We start from the raw sequence: 14,718 nt of genomic DNA on the forward strand, positions 1-14,718 counted from the left end.
GTTTTCCAGGCCCCCAGCAGCCCCTGCAGACCGAGGAGCCTCCATTCCAGCTCCACGGCGTGGAAAAGCCTCCGTGTGCCCTGCGAAGGCTCGGAACGGGGCAGGCCCAGCGCCAGGTTCTGCCCCTTTGCCAGGCCCCTTTCTCAGCCCTCCGCGCTGTGCCCGCAGGAGCTGGGCTGCGGCGCCAGCCTGGGCGTCATCTCCGACAACCTGCTGGTGACGGGCGGCCAGGGCTGCGTGTCCTTCTGGGACATCGGCTACGGGGACCTGCTCCAGACCGTCTACCTGGGCAAGAGCAACGAGTCGCAGCCGGCGCGGCAGATCCTGGTGCTGGAGAACGCCGCCATCGTCTGCAACTTCGGCAGCGAGCTCAGCCTGGTGTACGTGCCCTCGGTGCTGGAGAAGCTGGACTGAGCGGGAGGGGCTGGCGGCGCCGAGGCGGGCTCGGGGCTGTGCCGGAGCGGGGACAGGGCCGGCGGCCCCGCGGCTCCGTCCGCGCCACCGCAGCGCCTCCGCTCGCCGAGCTGGGGCTCCTCCTGCTGCTCTCCCTGGCCCGGCATCTTCCGTGGGGCTCGGGGAGCCCCGGCAGCGCGGGGGTGCAGGGGGACGCGGGGGCGGGACAGGGCAGGAGCGGGGACAGTGCGGTGGCTCCCAGCCCAGCGGGGGCTGTGCCAGGCCAGCAGCGCCCGCAGAGCACGGAACAGCCTCGGACAGCCCCGGCCCCGGGTGGCAGCCGGGGGGGACCGGCACAGGCCCCTCCTGGCCGTGGCTCGGCCCCCACGTGCCTTAGGGCGCGGCAGGGCCCCGCCCGATCCCGCCCGGGGCCGCAGCTGCCCCCACCTATTTATTTATACGCTGTAAATAGTTATTTATTGGGGCAGGGGGCGCGGGGGTGCAGCCCCGGCAGTGCTGCCCTTGCCGTGCCCTGGCACAGCTGCCCTGCCCGGCTCCCTCCTGCGCCCCACCTGCAGCAATAGCACCTTCCTCCCCCCCTTCCTCCTCCTCTTCGCGCTGCGGGGCCGGAGGAGGCTTTTCTCAGGTTGGGAGCGGGCGGAGCCCTCGCCCCAGTCCTGCAGGCGCTGGGGAGGGACCCGAGCGGGGCCATAGCGGGACCAACGACACAGCCAGGGCCGGGGCTGCCCCGGGGCTGCCCCCGGGCTCCCGGCGCCTCCCGCCCTGCCCCGAACCGCCCATGATGTCTGTTCTTGACCCCCGGTGATTGTAGAGGCGGCGCCGGCCGGGCCAGGGGCGCCCCGGGAGCCCGGGCCAGCCCCGCGGGTGGCCTTCGCCCGGCTGTACCTTTGTGCTGTACAGGGGACGCTTTTTGTACCGATCGTGTTTTATAACGTGTGCAGGAACATCCATTAAACGGAACTAACCCGAGCCCGGCCCGGCCCTGACCCTCCCTCCGACAGCACCACGGCTCGGCCTGCAGATAAACTCGCTTTATTTTAGTAGCAAAGAGCTGAAAAAGTCAGTTCTACCTGGAGTCAACGTGGGGCTGGGGGCCGGGCGGCCCCCGCCCCCCTCACGCCTTGTTGAGGGTCCAGAGGGGGTCGAGCATGCTGAGGGGGTCGTCGCTGGGCCGGGGCCCGCGGAGCCCCTCGCCCGGCTGCGCCTGCAGGAAGTTCTGCTTGTTCATGCGCTGCTTGCCCTTGAGCGACGCGTCCAGGCTGAAGGCCTCGGGCGTCAGCGAGGCCAGGAGCTCCAGCGAGGAGGAGGAGGAGGCGGGGGGCGCCGCGGGGGGCTCCGGCGCCTCCCCCGGCCCCTCGGGGCTCTCCCCCCCCACGTGGTTGCTGCTCTCGGTGTCACCCGAGGCCTCGGGGACGGGGGGCTCGGGCTCGGGGGCACCAACGCCGTCCACGACGCCGTCAGGAATCACCGGCGGCGCCTCGGGCTCCGCGGGCTCCGGGGCGGGCTCCGGGGCGGGCTCCGGGACGGGCTCCACCCCCCAGCCCTCCCCCGGCTCGGCGCTGGGCCCCCCCGGCTTGATGCTGAGCTTGGCGATGGTGGCCTGGATGGAGCTGATGGGCACGTCCCCCCCCAGCACCAGGTCCTGCGGGTCCTGCTGGAAGTACAGCTGGGGGAGAGCGGCCCCGTGAGCCTGGGGGCGGCAGAGCTCCCCGACAGCCCCCACACCCCGACACCCACCTTGGGGGAGGTGCTGCTGGGGGGCTTGGCCAGCGCGGGGCCGCCCACGCCGTGGCGCAGCAGCACCTGCTCGGCGTGAAGCAGGACGGCCTCGAAGCAGAACTTGAGGTGCAGCTGCAGGGGAGGGCACACGGTGAGGCCCGGGGGTGCAGCCCCAGCGCCCCGGGCTGCAGCCCCCCGCGGTACCTTCTCCTGCAGCATGTGCTTGCGCTGCTGCCGCATCCGCCTCACCAGCTGCGCCAGGTCCGGGATGCCGTTCCCGGCCTCCACCTCCTGCACGGCCGCGTACAGCAGGCAGAAGGCGCCGGTGCGCCCCACGCCGGAGCTGCGGAGAGACCCCCGGGCCGTGACAGCCCCCAGGGACGGGGGAGCCCCTCTCCCGGCCCCGGGAGCCCCCCATGAGCCCCCCGGCCCCGCTCACCTGCAGTGCACCACGACGGGGGTGTGCAGCGGGCGCTGGTGCAGGTAATGGCCGTGCACCTCCTGGATGAAGCGCAGGAGGCTCCCCTTGCTGTCGGGCAGGCCCCTGGGGGTGGGGGACACGCACTCGCTGTGGGGCTCTGCACGCTCAGCCCCCCTGGAGGGTCGGGGCTGCCCAAACGCCCTCCCTGACCGCGGAGCTGTCAGAACTGCCCCCGCAGATCAGGGGCCTCCCAGCCCCCCGTCCCCCGCGTACAGCTCAGGCCAGGAGGTGAACTGCAGGTGGGCCACGGTGCGCTTGAGGCTCTGGTCGCGGTACTGCAGCGTCAGCATCCGCTCCACGTGCGTGGGGGTCACCCGCAGGCTGGTGAGCACCACGGTCAGCGGGCCCTGGGCCAGCGGCTGGCCCCGCTCCGACGGGAAGTACCGCAGCACCTTCTGCAGGGGACGGGAGTTAGCGCAGCCTCCCGGGAGCCGAGGGGCCCGCGGGGGCTGGCGACACCGCCCACGGGCCCCGGGCCCCCGCCCCGCTGGCCCCGCGCCCGGGACGGGACGCACCTTGTCCAGCTCCTGCTCGGACACCAGCATGACCACCACGGACACCTTCTGCTCGTAGATCATGAGCCAGAAGTCGGCGGCGGTGCCGAGCAGCGGGGCCTGCGTGGCGATGAGGGCGGGGCAGTACGGGGACAGGTCCTCCACGCGGCTGGCGTTGATGTAGTCGTCCTTGCCCGAGCGCAGCACGACGCGGTTGCGGTCGTAGGGCATGATGTCCTGGTGCCGGTTCTTCATGGAGTAGCAGCGGGCGATGGCGATGGAGCGCTGCCGCGCGTCGCGCTCCTGCGCCTCCTGCAGCTCCTTCCAGAGCGCGTCCAGCTCGGAGCCGCCGCCGGGCGCGGGCCGCTCCAGCCGCTCGGCCAGGCCACGGAACCGCTCCAGCTCCGCCAGCAGCCGTCGGACGCGCTCGGGCTCCGCGTACGGGTCGGCCTCGATGAGCTGCACGGCGCGGGGCCGCTGCCCCTCCTGCGCCCCCGCCTTGGTGGGCTGCAGCAGCCCCCCGGGCGCGGCCGAGCCGCCGGGCTGGCTCTCGGGGCTGGACGACAGCAGGTCGGCGGGGCAGGGGCTGTGCCGCGGGAACGGCGCGTCCCCGGCGCCCGGCGGGGGCAGCGCAGGAGGCGGCCGCGGCGCCGCGGGCTGAACGGGCAGCGCCGGGGACGGCGACGGCGCCGGGGACGGCACCAGCGGGCCCTGGACCACCACGGCGCCCGGGAGGGGCCCGGGGGAAGGCGCCTGGCTGGGCGGGGCGGGCGCGGGGGGGCCCAGGGCCATGGTCCCGGGGGGCAGCTGAGCGCTGGGGGGGGCCGGGCTGGGGCAGAAGGGCAGGGCGGGGGACGCGGGGGGCACCGGCTGGAGCCCCCCCAGGGCCGGGGGGCCGCTCTGGGCAGGGGTCCTGGGGAAGGGCACTGCCCCCGGGTGTGGGGCGAGGCCCGTGGGGGGCAGCTGCTCCTGCCCCGGGAGCTGGTAGAGCTGGCGGGGCAGCGGGGCCTGCCCCGGGGCCGGCGGGGGCAGCGGCGCCCCGGGAGCGGTGAAGGGCTGCTGGGGGAACTGGGCCGGGGCGGCCAGGGGGGCTCGGGGGGGCTGCTGGAAGGGAAGAGCGGCCTGGGCTCGGCCCGGGGGCAGGAAGGGGCCCGGGGGGAACTGCTGGGGGCGCGGGGCGAAGGCGGGCGGGGGCTGGGCCGGGGGGAACGGCGCCTGAGCCGGGGCCCCGAAAGGCTGAACCGCCCCCGTGCCGTAGGGGAAAGGAGCTGGGGGCGCTCCTGGGCGCTGGGGGGGCAGGAAGGGGCCCGGGGGTCCCCGGGGGGGCACGGAGCAGCTGGGGATGGGGGCCTGCACGCTGTCCACCGTGGTGGTGGCCGGGCGTGTGCCCGGGGGCTCGTGGCCGCCCAGCCCCGGCTGGGCACCCATGGGTGCTGCCCCCGGCACGAGCGGGCGGAGGGGGCCGGGGGCCGCCCCGGGCTGGCCCAGGCCGTAGGCGGGGGTGGGCAGGGGCCCGTGCTGAGGGGACGAGCGCGGGGGCAGCACGTGGGGGGCCCCCCCAAAGCCCGGCTGGGCCGGGGCGCGCATCAGCGGCGCGGCCGGGAAGAGCTGGGGGGCAGCGGAGCTGGGGGCGGGCCCGGCGGGGGCCGAGGGCTGCAGGAGCGGCCCCGGGACCGCCCCGCCGGCGGGAAAGGGGCCGGGGCCGGCGGGAGGCGCGGGCAGGCGGTAGTGCCCCGGGAAGGGCGGCGCGGGGGCCAGGGGGGGCAGCGGGGCGCTGGCCACCCCCCCCGGCAGCATGTAGGGCTCGGGGGCCCGCAGGCCCCCGGCCAGCGCGGCCAGCGCCGGGGCGGGCAGCTGGCCCAGGGGCCCGGGCAGCAGCTCCGGGGGGAGGCTCCGCAGCTCCTCCGGCAGCTCCGACAGCGCCAGCGGGCCCAGCTCGGCGACCTCGGGGCCCCCGGCCTCGTCCAGTGGCTTCTTCTGCAGGGGGGGCTTGGGGGCCGTGGGCCGGGGGGGCGGCTGCTTCTTCAGCTCCCTGGGGGGCAGCGGGCTCAGCGTGGGCCTGGGCACTGCCCCCCATTGCCCCACTGCCCCAGGAGCCCTCCCTGTGCCCCCAGCCCACCCCCACGGCTCCCCAAGGCCCTTGCCGGCCCCCCGGGCTGTGCCCACCCACCTCTCCAGCAGCTGCTGCCGCTGCGCCTCGCTGGCCTGGCACGCCGCCCGCGCCCGCTCCAGCAGCTTGGCCGCCTTCCCCTCCAGGTCCGTGTAGAAATCCTTCCCCTCCTGGCACTTCTTCATCAGGTCCTCATAGGCCTCGTAGGAGGCCACCAGGGTCTGCACGGTCGTGTTCCACCTGGGCCAGGGGCACAGAGGGCTCAGGGGGAGGCAGGGCCAGGGTGAAGGTGGGCACCCAGATCCAGGCACCCGTGGGACCCTGCAGTTCCCACTGGGATGGGCACACGGGCAGGACAAAGCCACCACACCCCAGCAGTGGGGCGGGAGAAGCTGGTGGTGGCCCCACAGCTGTCCCAGGGGGGCGAGGGCTGTTCCTGGGCACTGAGAGCCCCCCAGGCACCGGGACCCTCCTTCCCCACTCACTTGTGCTCCACCTCGGCCAGGGCCTTGCGCACGGCCGCGTATTTGACGTTGGCATCAGTCAGGGCCTTGAGCACGTTCTCCTGAGCAGCCAAGTTCTGCTCCAGGTACACCTTCAGCTGGTCGTACTTCTTGAGCTGCTCCTCAAAGAGCTTCTGTGGGGACACGGGAGGGTCAGCGAGGCCCGGGACAGCGCGGTCCCGGGTGGGACAGGGCGTCCCCAGCCCACCTTCATCTCGGAGCGGTCGGTGGTGACCAGCGAGGTGGTGATGTCGTCCTTCTGGATCATCTCCCGCAGCTGCTGCTCCAGGGACAGCCGCTGGTCCCGCATCTCCTGCACCTTGCCCAGGATCCGCTTCAGGTTCTGCAGCACCTGTTTGTCCTCTGGGGTGGGGCAGGGTCAGGGGCTGGGCGGACCCCGGGGAACCGCCGGGAACCCACGGGGGGATCCCAGGGCCAGGCCCTGGCTGGGACAGTCTCTGTCCCCTTTGTCCCCAAGCAGGACCCCCTTCACACCTCCCCCGGGGGACAGACCCCCACCCCGCTGACAGTGCCAGTGCCAGGTGACACACGGGGACCCCCAGGGGGACACAGAGAGGGGCAGCCCTGCCTCCCCCAGCCCGGGGGCACTGCCAGTCCCATGGGGACACAAGGGCCAGCCCTGCCTCCCCCAGCCCCCATCCAGGACTCACCTTCGGAGAGGCTGGGCGTGGGCAGCGCGGCCCGGACCTGCTCCAGGGGCCCGCCCAGCAGGCGCAGGTTGCCCAGGTGCAGGTTCATGGCGCGGTGCAGCTCGGTGTTGGTGAAGCTCGCCTTCTCGTGCAGCTCCAGGTACTTGGAGCACTCCTTGCTCACCTCGGCCAGCCCCGGGGGGGACCCCGGCGCCGGCGGGGCCCTCCCCAGCAGCTCCTGCAGCTTCCGCTCCTGCGCCTCGTCCTCCTCCAGCAGCGCCCGGATCTCCTTCAGCGACGCCTCCACGTCGGTGAAGACCCCCGAGAGCACTGGGGGGACATGGGGGGGCTGCTGGGGCCACTCCTGCCCGCTCCAGGCCTGGAGCCAGGCGTGGGCACGGCGGCTCCGGGAGTGAACCCGGCTGTGGGCAGCCAGAGGCACAACACAGCAACTCAGGGGGGCTCCTGGGCACCCGGAGGGCATCCCCCCTCCCATCCAACCCGGAAAACTCTTTGGGATTCAGGAATTTATGCCAGTACAGAACCAGCTATCAGTGAGAACATTCCCAACACCTTGGGCAGGGAGTGACACCAGACCCCAGGCCCCCAGCCCCAGGGAGGGGCAGTGGCAGCCCCCAGGCCCCCAGGCCCAGCCCAGGCCCCTCACCCTGCATGGACTGCACGAGGTTGCGCACGGTGTCGGGGCGCACGCTGAGCGCGGCGCATTTCTCCATCAGCACGGGCGGGATGTGGTTGTACATGTCCAGGTTGTCCACGGTGTCGGGGTCCAGCTGCATGGAGTCCATGAACTGGCTGTGGACACAGAGGGGCCCTCAGGGCTGGCAGTGTCACCCCTGGCAGAGGCCCGGGAGCTCCGGGCCCCCGTGGGGCGGCAGGGCCGGGCCCCTCACGTACTTGAGCACTTCGTTCTTGGCTTCGATCTTGGCCATCACATCCCGCAGCAGTTTGGCCTTTTCCTCGCTGGCACGGGACAGGGCAGAACATTCCATGAGCGCAGGGAATGCCCACGAGGCTCCCCAGCCCCACCTCCACCCCACACACACCTGTACAGCGAGGACGCCTCGTGGGCAGCCATGGGCACCAGCTTGGCAAAGATGTCCGGGCCCGTGACCGCGGGGTCCGTGGGGTTGACGGGCAGAGCCTTCACCAAGGGGGCACCTGAGGGGCACAGCCCGGGCTGGGAGCTCCCCAGGGATGCTCCTGCTCAATCCCAGCAGAGCCTGCCCCAGGGTCCCACAGCCCCCTGACCTTTGACGGACTGCAGAGTGTCCAGCGCGGGCACGGCCTCGTGGTAGATGAAGTCGTTGTCCTTCTTGGCTGAATTATACCTGGGAATGGGAGACAAGGGGCAGCTGGCATTCCTGGCTCCCTGATCTCGCTCCCAGTGGGCTCAGCCCCCCTTGTCTCCTGGGATTGCTCCAGCAATTCCCACAGCAGCCATCCCTCCACAGGGCCTGGGGCAGCGCTGGGCTCTGCACGTCAGGACACCGGGGACGCTCCCCAGGCTCCCTGTCCGCCAACATTCCCAACTCCACCAACATTCCCAACCCCTGGAGCTGATGGAGGCACCCGGGGCGCCCCACAGACTCACTTCCCCCCGATGACATCCATGGTGAACCTCAGAGCTTCCTGCACGGTCTCAGGCTGGCCCTGTGGGATGGAGAGTGGGAATTGCTGTCCTGGGGGGCCTGGGGGCAGCTGGGCCTGAACCCCTCCCAGTGCCCCTCCTGCAGCCGCCCAGGGCACAGCTGGACACACCTTGGCCAGCTTGATGGCCTCGTTGAGCTTGTCCAGGGCGCTCTGGAAGTAGATGACCTGCAGAGAGCGGGAATTGGATCAGCACCCACGGCAGGCCCTGGCTCTGCACAGGGACACCAGGCCCTGGCAGGACACAGCACGTGGCTGTGGCTACCCAACCTCTCCCAGGACCCAAGCCCCTTCCCATGCTCCAGAGGTTGCATGAAATGGGATGACACGGCCCCACCTACCCTTTCCCCAAATTTCTGCTGCTCCTCGGCCTGTTTCCCCATGTGCAGCTGGAAGAGAAGTGGGATCAGAGCTCTGTAGCTCCAGGGAGAGCCTTGAGAGGGGGAGGAAAACCCCAGGGATGGGCCAGGGCTGCTCCAGAGCTGGCAGGAGCACAGGGAGGGCCCCCAGCCCCAGCTCCCCTCACTCACGTGGGCCACGGCAGCGAAATAATAGATTTTCATTTGCACCAGCTTCTTCCAGTCCTTCTGGATCTTGCCCAGCAGCGAGGCCGTCTCCGAGTTCTCCAGAGCCCGGCAGGCCTCCTTGTAGTAATCCACCACCTGTGGGGGACGGGGAGAACCCTGGAATTGCAGATCCCAGGGAACCACAGCAGGCAGGGGAATCCCCAGCACCAGCCCAGGGCCTTGGAGCACCGGAGGGATGGAGGGGGAACTCAGGGACGTGTTTGGGACCACAGCCAGGGACTGTCACCAGCCCAGGCTGCTCCAGGCCCTGCCCAGCCGGGCCTTGGGCACTGCCGGGGATCCAGGGGCAGCCACAGCTGCTCTGGGAATCCCAGCCCAGCCCCTCCCCACCCTCCCAGGGAACAATCCCTGCCCAATCTCCCACCCAGCCCTGCCCTCTGGCAGTGCAAGCCACTCCTGTGTCCTGTCCCTCCGGCCCTTGCCCAAGGTCCCTCTCCAGCTCCTGATCCTGGGGCAGCTCCTGGAGCTCACCTGGGCACTGATCCGGGCCACGAGGAAGCTCTTCCTGTTGTCCAGCATGGACTTCTCCAGGAGACACTCCTGTGCCTGGCCCTGCCGGGGACAGGACAGGAACGTTCCCACCCCAGCCCTGGGACAGCCCAGAGCCCTGGCAGGCCCCCCTGGCTGCAGCCCCTCTCCCAAGGGGCAGATGTGGCAGGGGAACACCAGCCCTGAGGGTGCCTGCAGAGCCCAGGAATGGCAGAGCCTTCCCTGATCCCCCAGTGCCTCCCAAACCTCCTTCCCCTGGCAGGGAGAGAGCCCAGACCCCACAGGAACCCCCCAGGGGACACGGGGGTCCTGTGTCCTTGGGTGCACAGGGGACACCAACCCCACACATGCTCAGGTGTCCCAGTGCCCCGTCCCTACCAGCATGAGGTTGATGTTGAGGCTGAGGATCTGGTGGCTCATGTCCACGCTGTAGGAATGCGGGAAGTGGTCCCGCAGGTAGGTGAAGGCACCAGCAGCACACTGGAAGTGGGTGCAGGAAACCTTCATGCCCTGAGGGGGTGAATTGTTGGGCTTGGAAAAGACTTCCCAGAGCACGGAGCCCACCCAGCCCCCAGCACTGCCAAGGCCACCACCGTGTCCCCAGGTGCCACAGCCACAGGGCTTTTAAATCCCTCCAGGGATGGGGACGCCACCCCTGCCCTGGGCACTGACAGGGCTGGAGAGCCCTTTTGGGGAAGGAATTTTCCCAATATCCACCCTGAGCCTCCCCTGGCCCAGCCTGAGCCCATTTCCCTCTCCTCCTGTCCCTGTTCCTGGGAGCAGAGCCCGCCCCTCCCCGGCTGTCCCCTCCTGTCCCCAAGGTTCCTCCTGAGTCCCCTCAGCCCCTCCTGGTGCTCCAGCCCTCCCCCAGCTCTGCTCCCATCCCCAGACACGCTCCAGCCCCTCAGTGTCCTGTCCCTGGGGACCCCACACGTGTCCCCAGATCCCAGGCTCCTCCCAGTGCCCAGCACAGGGACAGTCCCTGCCCTGTCACACCCAGCTGGCACTGCCCAGGGGCCACCTGTCCCCAGGAGGGACAGGGCTGGCACTGAGGGCTGCGGGGCCGTTACCTCCTCGGACACTCGCTTGTCCATGGCTCCCAGCATGGAATGCAGGGCTCCTGTGGGGACAGGGGGGCTCAGCGGGGCAGGGACACCCCAAACCCCGGAGCCCCAGGGCTGCGGGAATGCAGGAGCTCACCCAGGTTGTAGAGGACACAGGCCTGCTCGTACTTGATGTCCTCGTGCGTCACCGCCTTGCCTGAGAAGATCTCAGTCCTGGGGGAGGGGGCACAGGACAGGGAGCAGGAGGAGAGCTTGTGGGGAGCTCTGCTCCCCAGGGGTCCCTGGGACGCCCCTAGGCAGGACCACATTCCCCAGGGAATGGGCATGGCCACATCCTGCCCAGCTCAGCCCTCCAGTCCAGGATCCCCAATCCCAGATCCTCCATCCCAGCCCCCCATCCCAGGACCCTCAGTCCGGATCCCCCAATCCCAGATCCTCCATCCCAGGATCCCCAGCCTGGATCCCCCACCCAAAGATCTCCTTCCCAAGATCCCCAACCCCAGATCCCTCAATCCCAGCCCCAATCCCAGATCCCATCCCAATCCCATTCCCATCTCCAATCCCAGATCCCCCAATCCCATCCCCAATCCCAGATCCCCTCCAATCCCATCCCCAATCCCATCCCAATCCCCTCCCTCACCAGGTGACGGGCACAGCCGCCTCCTGCGCGCTGCCCATGGGGATGCGGCTCTGCAGGAAGTGCAGCTGCCCCAGGTACTTGCGCAGGGTGCTGCAGCCCTCGAAGTCCCTGGGGACGCTGACGGCGCTCTGGGGACGGGAGCAGGGGAGGGACAGCTCTGGGGACAGCTCCAGGCAGGGGCCAGCGCCCCCCGGCTGCTCGGGGTGGGGCAGGACTCCCGGGAAACCTTTCTGTTCTCCCAGAGGCCGAGGAGCCCCGGGGGGAGCGGGTAGGACAGGCAGGCCCTGCACCCCCAGAACAGCTCCCAGGCTGGGAGAGCCACAGTGCCTTGGGTGTCCCGGGCACACCGGGACAGGAGGGAACAGTAGCAGCACCCGCCAGGGATTCCTGCCCTCCTGCTCCAGGAGAAATCCCAGTGCCGGGCTGGGGCTGTCTGGGCCCCCCAGGCTTTGGGGACCCGGGGCCACCAGCAGGAGCTGTCCCTGCTCCCCCCGCCCAGCTCATCCCGGATCAGGGGATCACCCAAAGCTGCCCCGTGGGACACAGGACAGAGAGAGGGGCACAGCCCGGCCCGGGGCTCAGCAGAGCCCTCCCGGAGCCCCCGGGGGCTGTGGGGCCCCTCCTCACCTGCCGGAGCAGCTCCAGCTTCCGCAGCTCCTCGTTGTAGTTCTCGGGGTTCTCGCCATAGTTCTTCAGCACGAACTGGGGAAGGGGGAGGGTGAAGGGCCCGGAGCCGCTCCCGCCCCGGGCAGCCGGAGGGGAGCGGGGACACCGGGCCGGGCGGGGGCTCCGAGGAGGCGATCCCCGCCCACGGGCACGAACGGGCTCAGGGAATGGCTGCGGTTTTGGGCAGAGAGAAGGGCCCCACACCCGGGCGCGACACGTCGGGGACACCCCCAGGGCCGCCTGTGTCCCCCCAGAATCGCGGCGGGAGCCACAGGACCGCCGAGGAGCCCCCGAGCCCTCCCATCCCTGAACGGTGGGCAGGGGTGGAGCTTGTTTACCGCCGTTAATGAAGTGACTAATTAACCCCGCGGGGGCGGCAGGGACACCGCCAGCCCCGGCCCTCGGTGGCTCCGGGAGGGGGTCCCGTCCTCCCCCTGCCCCCGCCCAGATCCAAACCCCAGCCCCCCCTCCCGACGGCCGCGTTCCCCTGCCCTGGGCACCGCAGGGGCGCCCGGACCCTCCCGCCGCCCTCCCCAGCCCCTCCCAGGCCCCGAACCCCGCACGCCCCTCCCAGGCCCCGCCGGCCCTTCCCCGGCCCCACCTTCTTGACGGCGGCGTTGAAGGCGAACTCCCCGGCCTCCTTGAGATCCAGCCAGATCATGGGCATGCGGGGCACGGCCTCCATCCCGGCCCGGCCCGGCCCGGCCCGGCCCGATCCCGATCCCGGCACGGCCCGGCCCGCCGGAACCGCGCGCGGGGGCTCACGGGACACCGAGTCCGCGCGACACTTCCGGGCCCGTTCCCACGGCAACGCCCCGCCCCTCGCGCCGGTTCCCATGGCAACGCCCCGCCCAGTGAAAGGGGTGATTCCCATGGCCACGCCCACTTAGGGGCGGGACAAGAGCGGTTGCCATGGGGACGCCTCGCCCGCTGATTGGTGGAGCCTGCTGCTTTCATGAAGAAGCCCCGCCCCGCCCCAGCCCCCTCAGGGCTTCCCCTATCCGCGTGCTGCTCATTAATTACCCCGGTAATTGCCCTTCTCCCCTCCCGCGGCCCGCCCGGTGTCGGGTTCGGTATTCAGGGCTCCAGGATGCCTCGGTGGCCCCAGGGACGCCTCACTGTCTCCCCACGGCTGTTTTAACAACGTGGATCAATCAGTAATAGGAGTTTTGTCCCTCAATATTCCGATGTATTTAACCTATTAACGCAATTATCTGCTCCATTAAATAACTGATCCATTCATTTAATTGTCTGAGCCAGGAACGGAGCTATTTCACGCGTTCTGGTGCAGCAGCAGCTCCTCAGCAGCTTCCACGATCCCCGCAGGAGCACAGCAGAGTCCCCGCCCCAGCTGGGCACTGCGCCCGGGCACTGGGACACCGGGGACACGGCACTCAAGGACACCGGGACACGGGGCCACAGGGGCCACCCGAGCCTGCGACACGGGGACAGCATGTCCACGTGACCCTGGGGACATGGGGCGGGTCCCTGCTCCCCTGGGGAATCTCTGCTCCTGCACCTGGACCATCTCCTTCCCCTCCCACCAAATCCCCATTTTTATCCCTTTTCGCCAGAAGCAGAAAGAAAAAACGCTTTGGAATCAAAACACGGCAAAGCCATGGGTTCATGTTTAATTCCCTGATTGTGGTGTTGCTGTGTCCTCCTCGCTGTTCCACAGGGACTGTGCCACGCTGCTCCAGCTTCTCCTGCCATCCACAGGCACTGGAGAATCCCTGGCCCGGGAAGGGCGGGATGAGCGCAGGCCTCGGCAGGGACACCCAGCACACACCTCGAGCTGGCAGCGTTAATTAGCCAGAACTGGGTTAATTACAGTGACAGCAGCGTTGCAACCACTTTCTCCTGCCCGGTGGATCACTGATTTGCTCTGGATCACCACGGAGGGAGCCTGGAAGGGAAGGGCAGGATTGGCACCGGCCCCGCTGTCCCTGTCCCCATTCCCCAGCTCCCGGGGGTGTCCGGGGGTTCCATAACCGCCCCCGGGAAGCGCCGGGCGCGGCCTCAAACGGCCCCGGGTGCTCTGGCAGTGCTGCAGGAATGGGGGGAGCCACGGCAGGCGCCCCCACGCTGGAGCCTGCGGCGGGAGGAGCCTCACGGCGGGCCCGGGGCTGCCCCGGAGCGCCCTGCTGGAGCCACGGGTGACACAGGGACAGCCCAGGGCGTGGCACCGCAGCCCACGGTGACACCAGGACGTGCCCAGGCCCCAGGAGCCAAACTCCCCGACACTCCCGTGGCACTCCGGGCAGCCACGGAGCAGCGGCAGAGCTGGGGGTGACCCTCACCTGGGCAGGAGGTGTCTGCAGATAAACCCTGCCATGGAGCTCCATGTCTCAGGTCACGGCATTCCCACGAAATTCAGCCCTGCGAGATGAGGGGCCGAGGCCTTGGTAGCCATAATTAACCAGAACTGGGCTAATTACGGCGGCAGGTCCCTTGAATCCATTTCCCTCTTCCTGGTGGCTTCCTGAAGCCTTCTGGAAGCTCGGAGCAGGACGCCTGGAACGGGAAAGGGCAGAAATGCCAGCGGCCCCGCCGGGCCCTGCCCGGGCCTTTCGGGCTCCCGCAGGCCCCCGGTCCCCCCAGCCCGGCCGTGTCCGGGGGTTCTATGACCGCCCCCGGGAAGCGCCGGGAGCGGCCTCAAACGGCCCCGGGATGTTCTGGCAGCGCTACAGGAATGGCAGGGGCCACACGAGGCCCCCCCATGCTGGAGACTGCGGCGGGAACCGCTCCCGAGGGAGCCTCGGTCCCCCGGGGTACCCCGGACACCCGCGGCAGCCCCGCCCGGAACGCGCCGCACCCGAGCGGCCCCGGGAGCCATCGGAGGTCCCGCGGTGGCGGCCCCGGCCGCGGAGAGCGGCGGTGGCCGCGGATGGCGGCGGATGCCACCGGGCCGCCATCCCCCCCTTACCTGCTGCCGCCGCGGCCATGGCGGAAAGAACGGGCACAGCCTGATGACGTCACAGACATGCGGGGGAGGCGGGTTCAGCGCGCGCAGCGCACGGGTGGGCGGGGCCAGGGAGGGGGCGTGGTCAGCGGCGGTGGGTGTGGCCACCAATATGGTGACAAACACATCTCAATGAAGGCGGGGCTGTGGGCGAGGTCTCGGGGGTGATGGGCGTGGCCAGAGGCCGTCACCGATGGGGCGTGGTTTGTGGTGGGCGTGGCTTGCTGTGCCGTGCGTCTGGCGCAGGCGCACTGCGCTCGTCTCCCCTCGG

The 14,718-nt window shown here is 70.4% G+C and overlaps 2 protein-coding genes, 1 long non-coding RNA gene and 1 other non-coding gene across 5 annotated transcripts in view; 1 reads left to right on the forward strand and 3 right to left on the reverse strand.

The window, feature by feature from the left end:
- Positions 1-1,373, forward strand: part of SCAP (SREBF chaperone) — a 46,335-nt gene extending 44,962 nt beyond the window's left edge. For both annotated transcript variants that reach the window (XM_063418148.1, XM_063418154.1), the window contains exon 23: positions 169-1,373. In XM_063418148.1, coding sequence (XP_063274218.1) covers positions 169-414 — 246 coding nt within the window. In that variant the 3' untranslated portion in view covers positions 415-1,373. The remainder of the gene's footprint in view (positions 1-168) is intronic.
- A 57-nt stretch (positions 1,374-1,430) lies between these two features.
- Positions 1,431-12,249, reverse strand: PTPN23 (protein tyrosine phosphatase non-receptor type 23). The gene is made up of 25 exons (XM_063418135.1): positions 12,087-12,249; positions 11,447-11,521; positions 10,820-10,947; positions 10,316-10,392; positions 10,186-10,235; positions 9,494-9,625; positions 9,098-9,178; positions 8,570-8,701; positions 8,381-8,428; positions 8,151-8,207; positions 7,984-8,042; positions 7,641-7,720; positions 7,436-7,550; positions 7,287-7,352; positions 7,039-7,184; positions 6,393-6,701; positions 5,930-6,084; positions 5,704-5,855; positions 5,279-5,458; positions 3,130-5,140; positions 2,828-3,009; positions 2,573-2,677; positions 2,338-2,476; positions 2,152-2,265; positions 1,431-2,080 (listed from the first exon to the last, which is right to left on the reverse strand). The coding sequence occupies exons 1-25, from the start codon at positions 12,168-12,170 to the stop codon at positions 1,529-1,531; spliced, it is 5,229 nt and encodes a 1,742-aa protein (XP_063274205.1). The 5' UTR covers positions 12,171-12,249; the 3' UTR covers positions 1,431-1,528.
- An 829-nt stretch (positions 12,250-13,078) lies between these two features.
- Positions 13,079-14,515, reverse strand: LOC134563350 (uncharacterized). The gene is made up of 3 exons (XR_010083350.1): positions 14,412-14,515; positions 13,786-13,999; positions 13,079-13,391 (listed from the first exon to the last, which is right to left on the reverse strand). It is a non-coding gene; the product is annotated as an uncharacterized LOC134563350 (long non-coding RNA).
- LOC134563405 (small nucleolar RNA SNORA9) lies at positions 14,092-14,220 on the reverse strand. Its single transcript, XR_010083362.1, has one exon. It is a non-coding gene; the product is annotated as a small nucleolar RNA SNORA9 (small nucleolar RNA).
- Positions 14,516-14,718: the final 203 nt, after the last annotated feature.

This window comes from Prinia subflava, chromosome 1 (genome assembly GCF_021018805.1).
Source record: "Prinia subflava isolate CZ2003 ecotype Zambia chromosome 1, Cam_Psub_1.2, whole genome shotgun sequence".
Lineage (NCBI taxonomy): Eukaryota > Metazoa > Chordata > Aves > Passeriformes > Cisticolidae > Prinia > Prinia subflava.

Bases quoted from the DNA above. Each gene is read 5' to 3' on its own strand.
- PTPN23 (XM_063418135.1), bottom strand. From the start codon at position 12,170: ATGGAGGCCGTGCCCCGCATGCCCATGATCTGGCTGGATCTCAAGGAG. The intron at 10,393-10,819 runs GTGAGGGAGGGG...CCCCTCCCCCAG, and splicing joins GCGGCTGTGCCCGTCACCTG to GACTGAGATCTTCTCAGGCA. The intron at 2,477-2,572 runs GTGAGCGGGGCC...GTCTCTCCGCAG, and splicing joins CCCGTCGTGGTGCACTGCAG to CTCCGGCGTGGGGCGCACCG.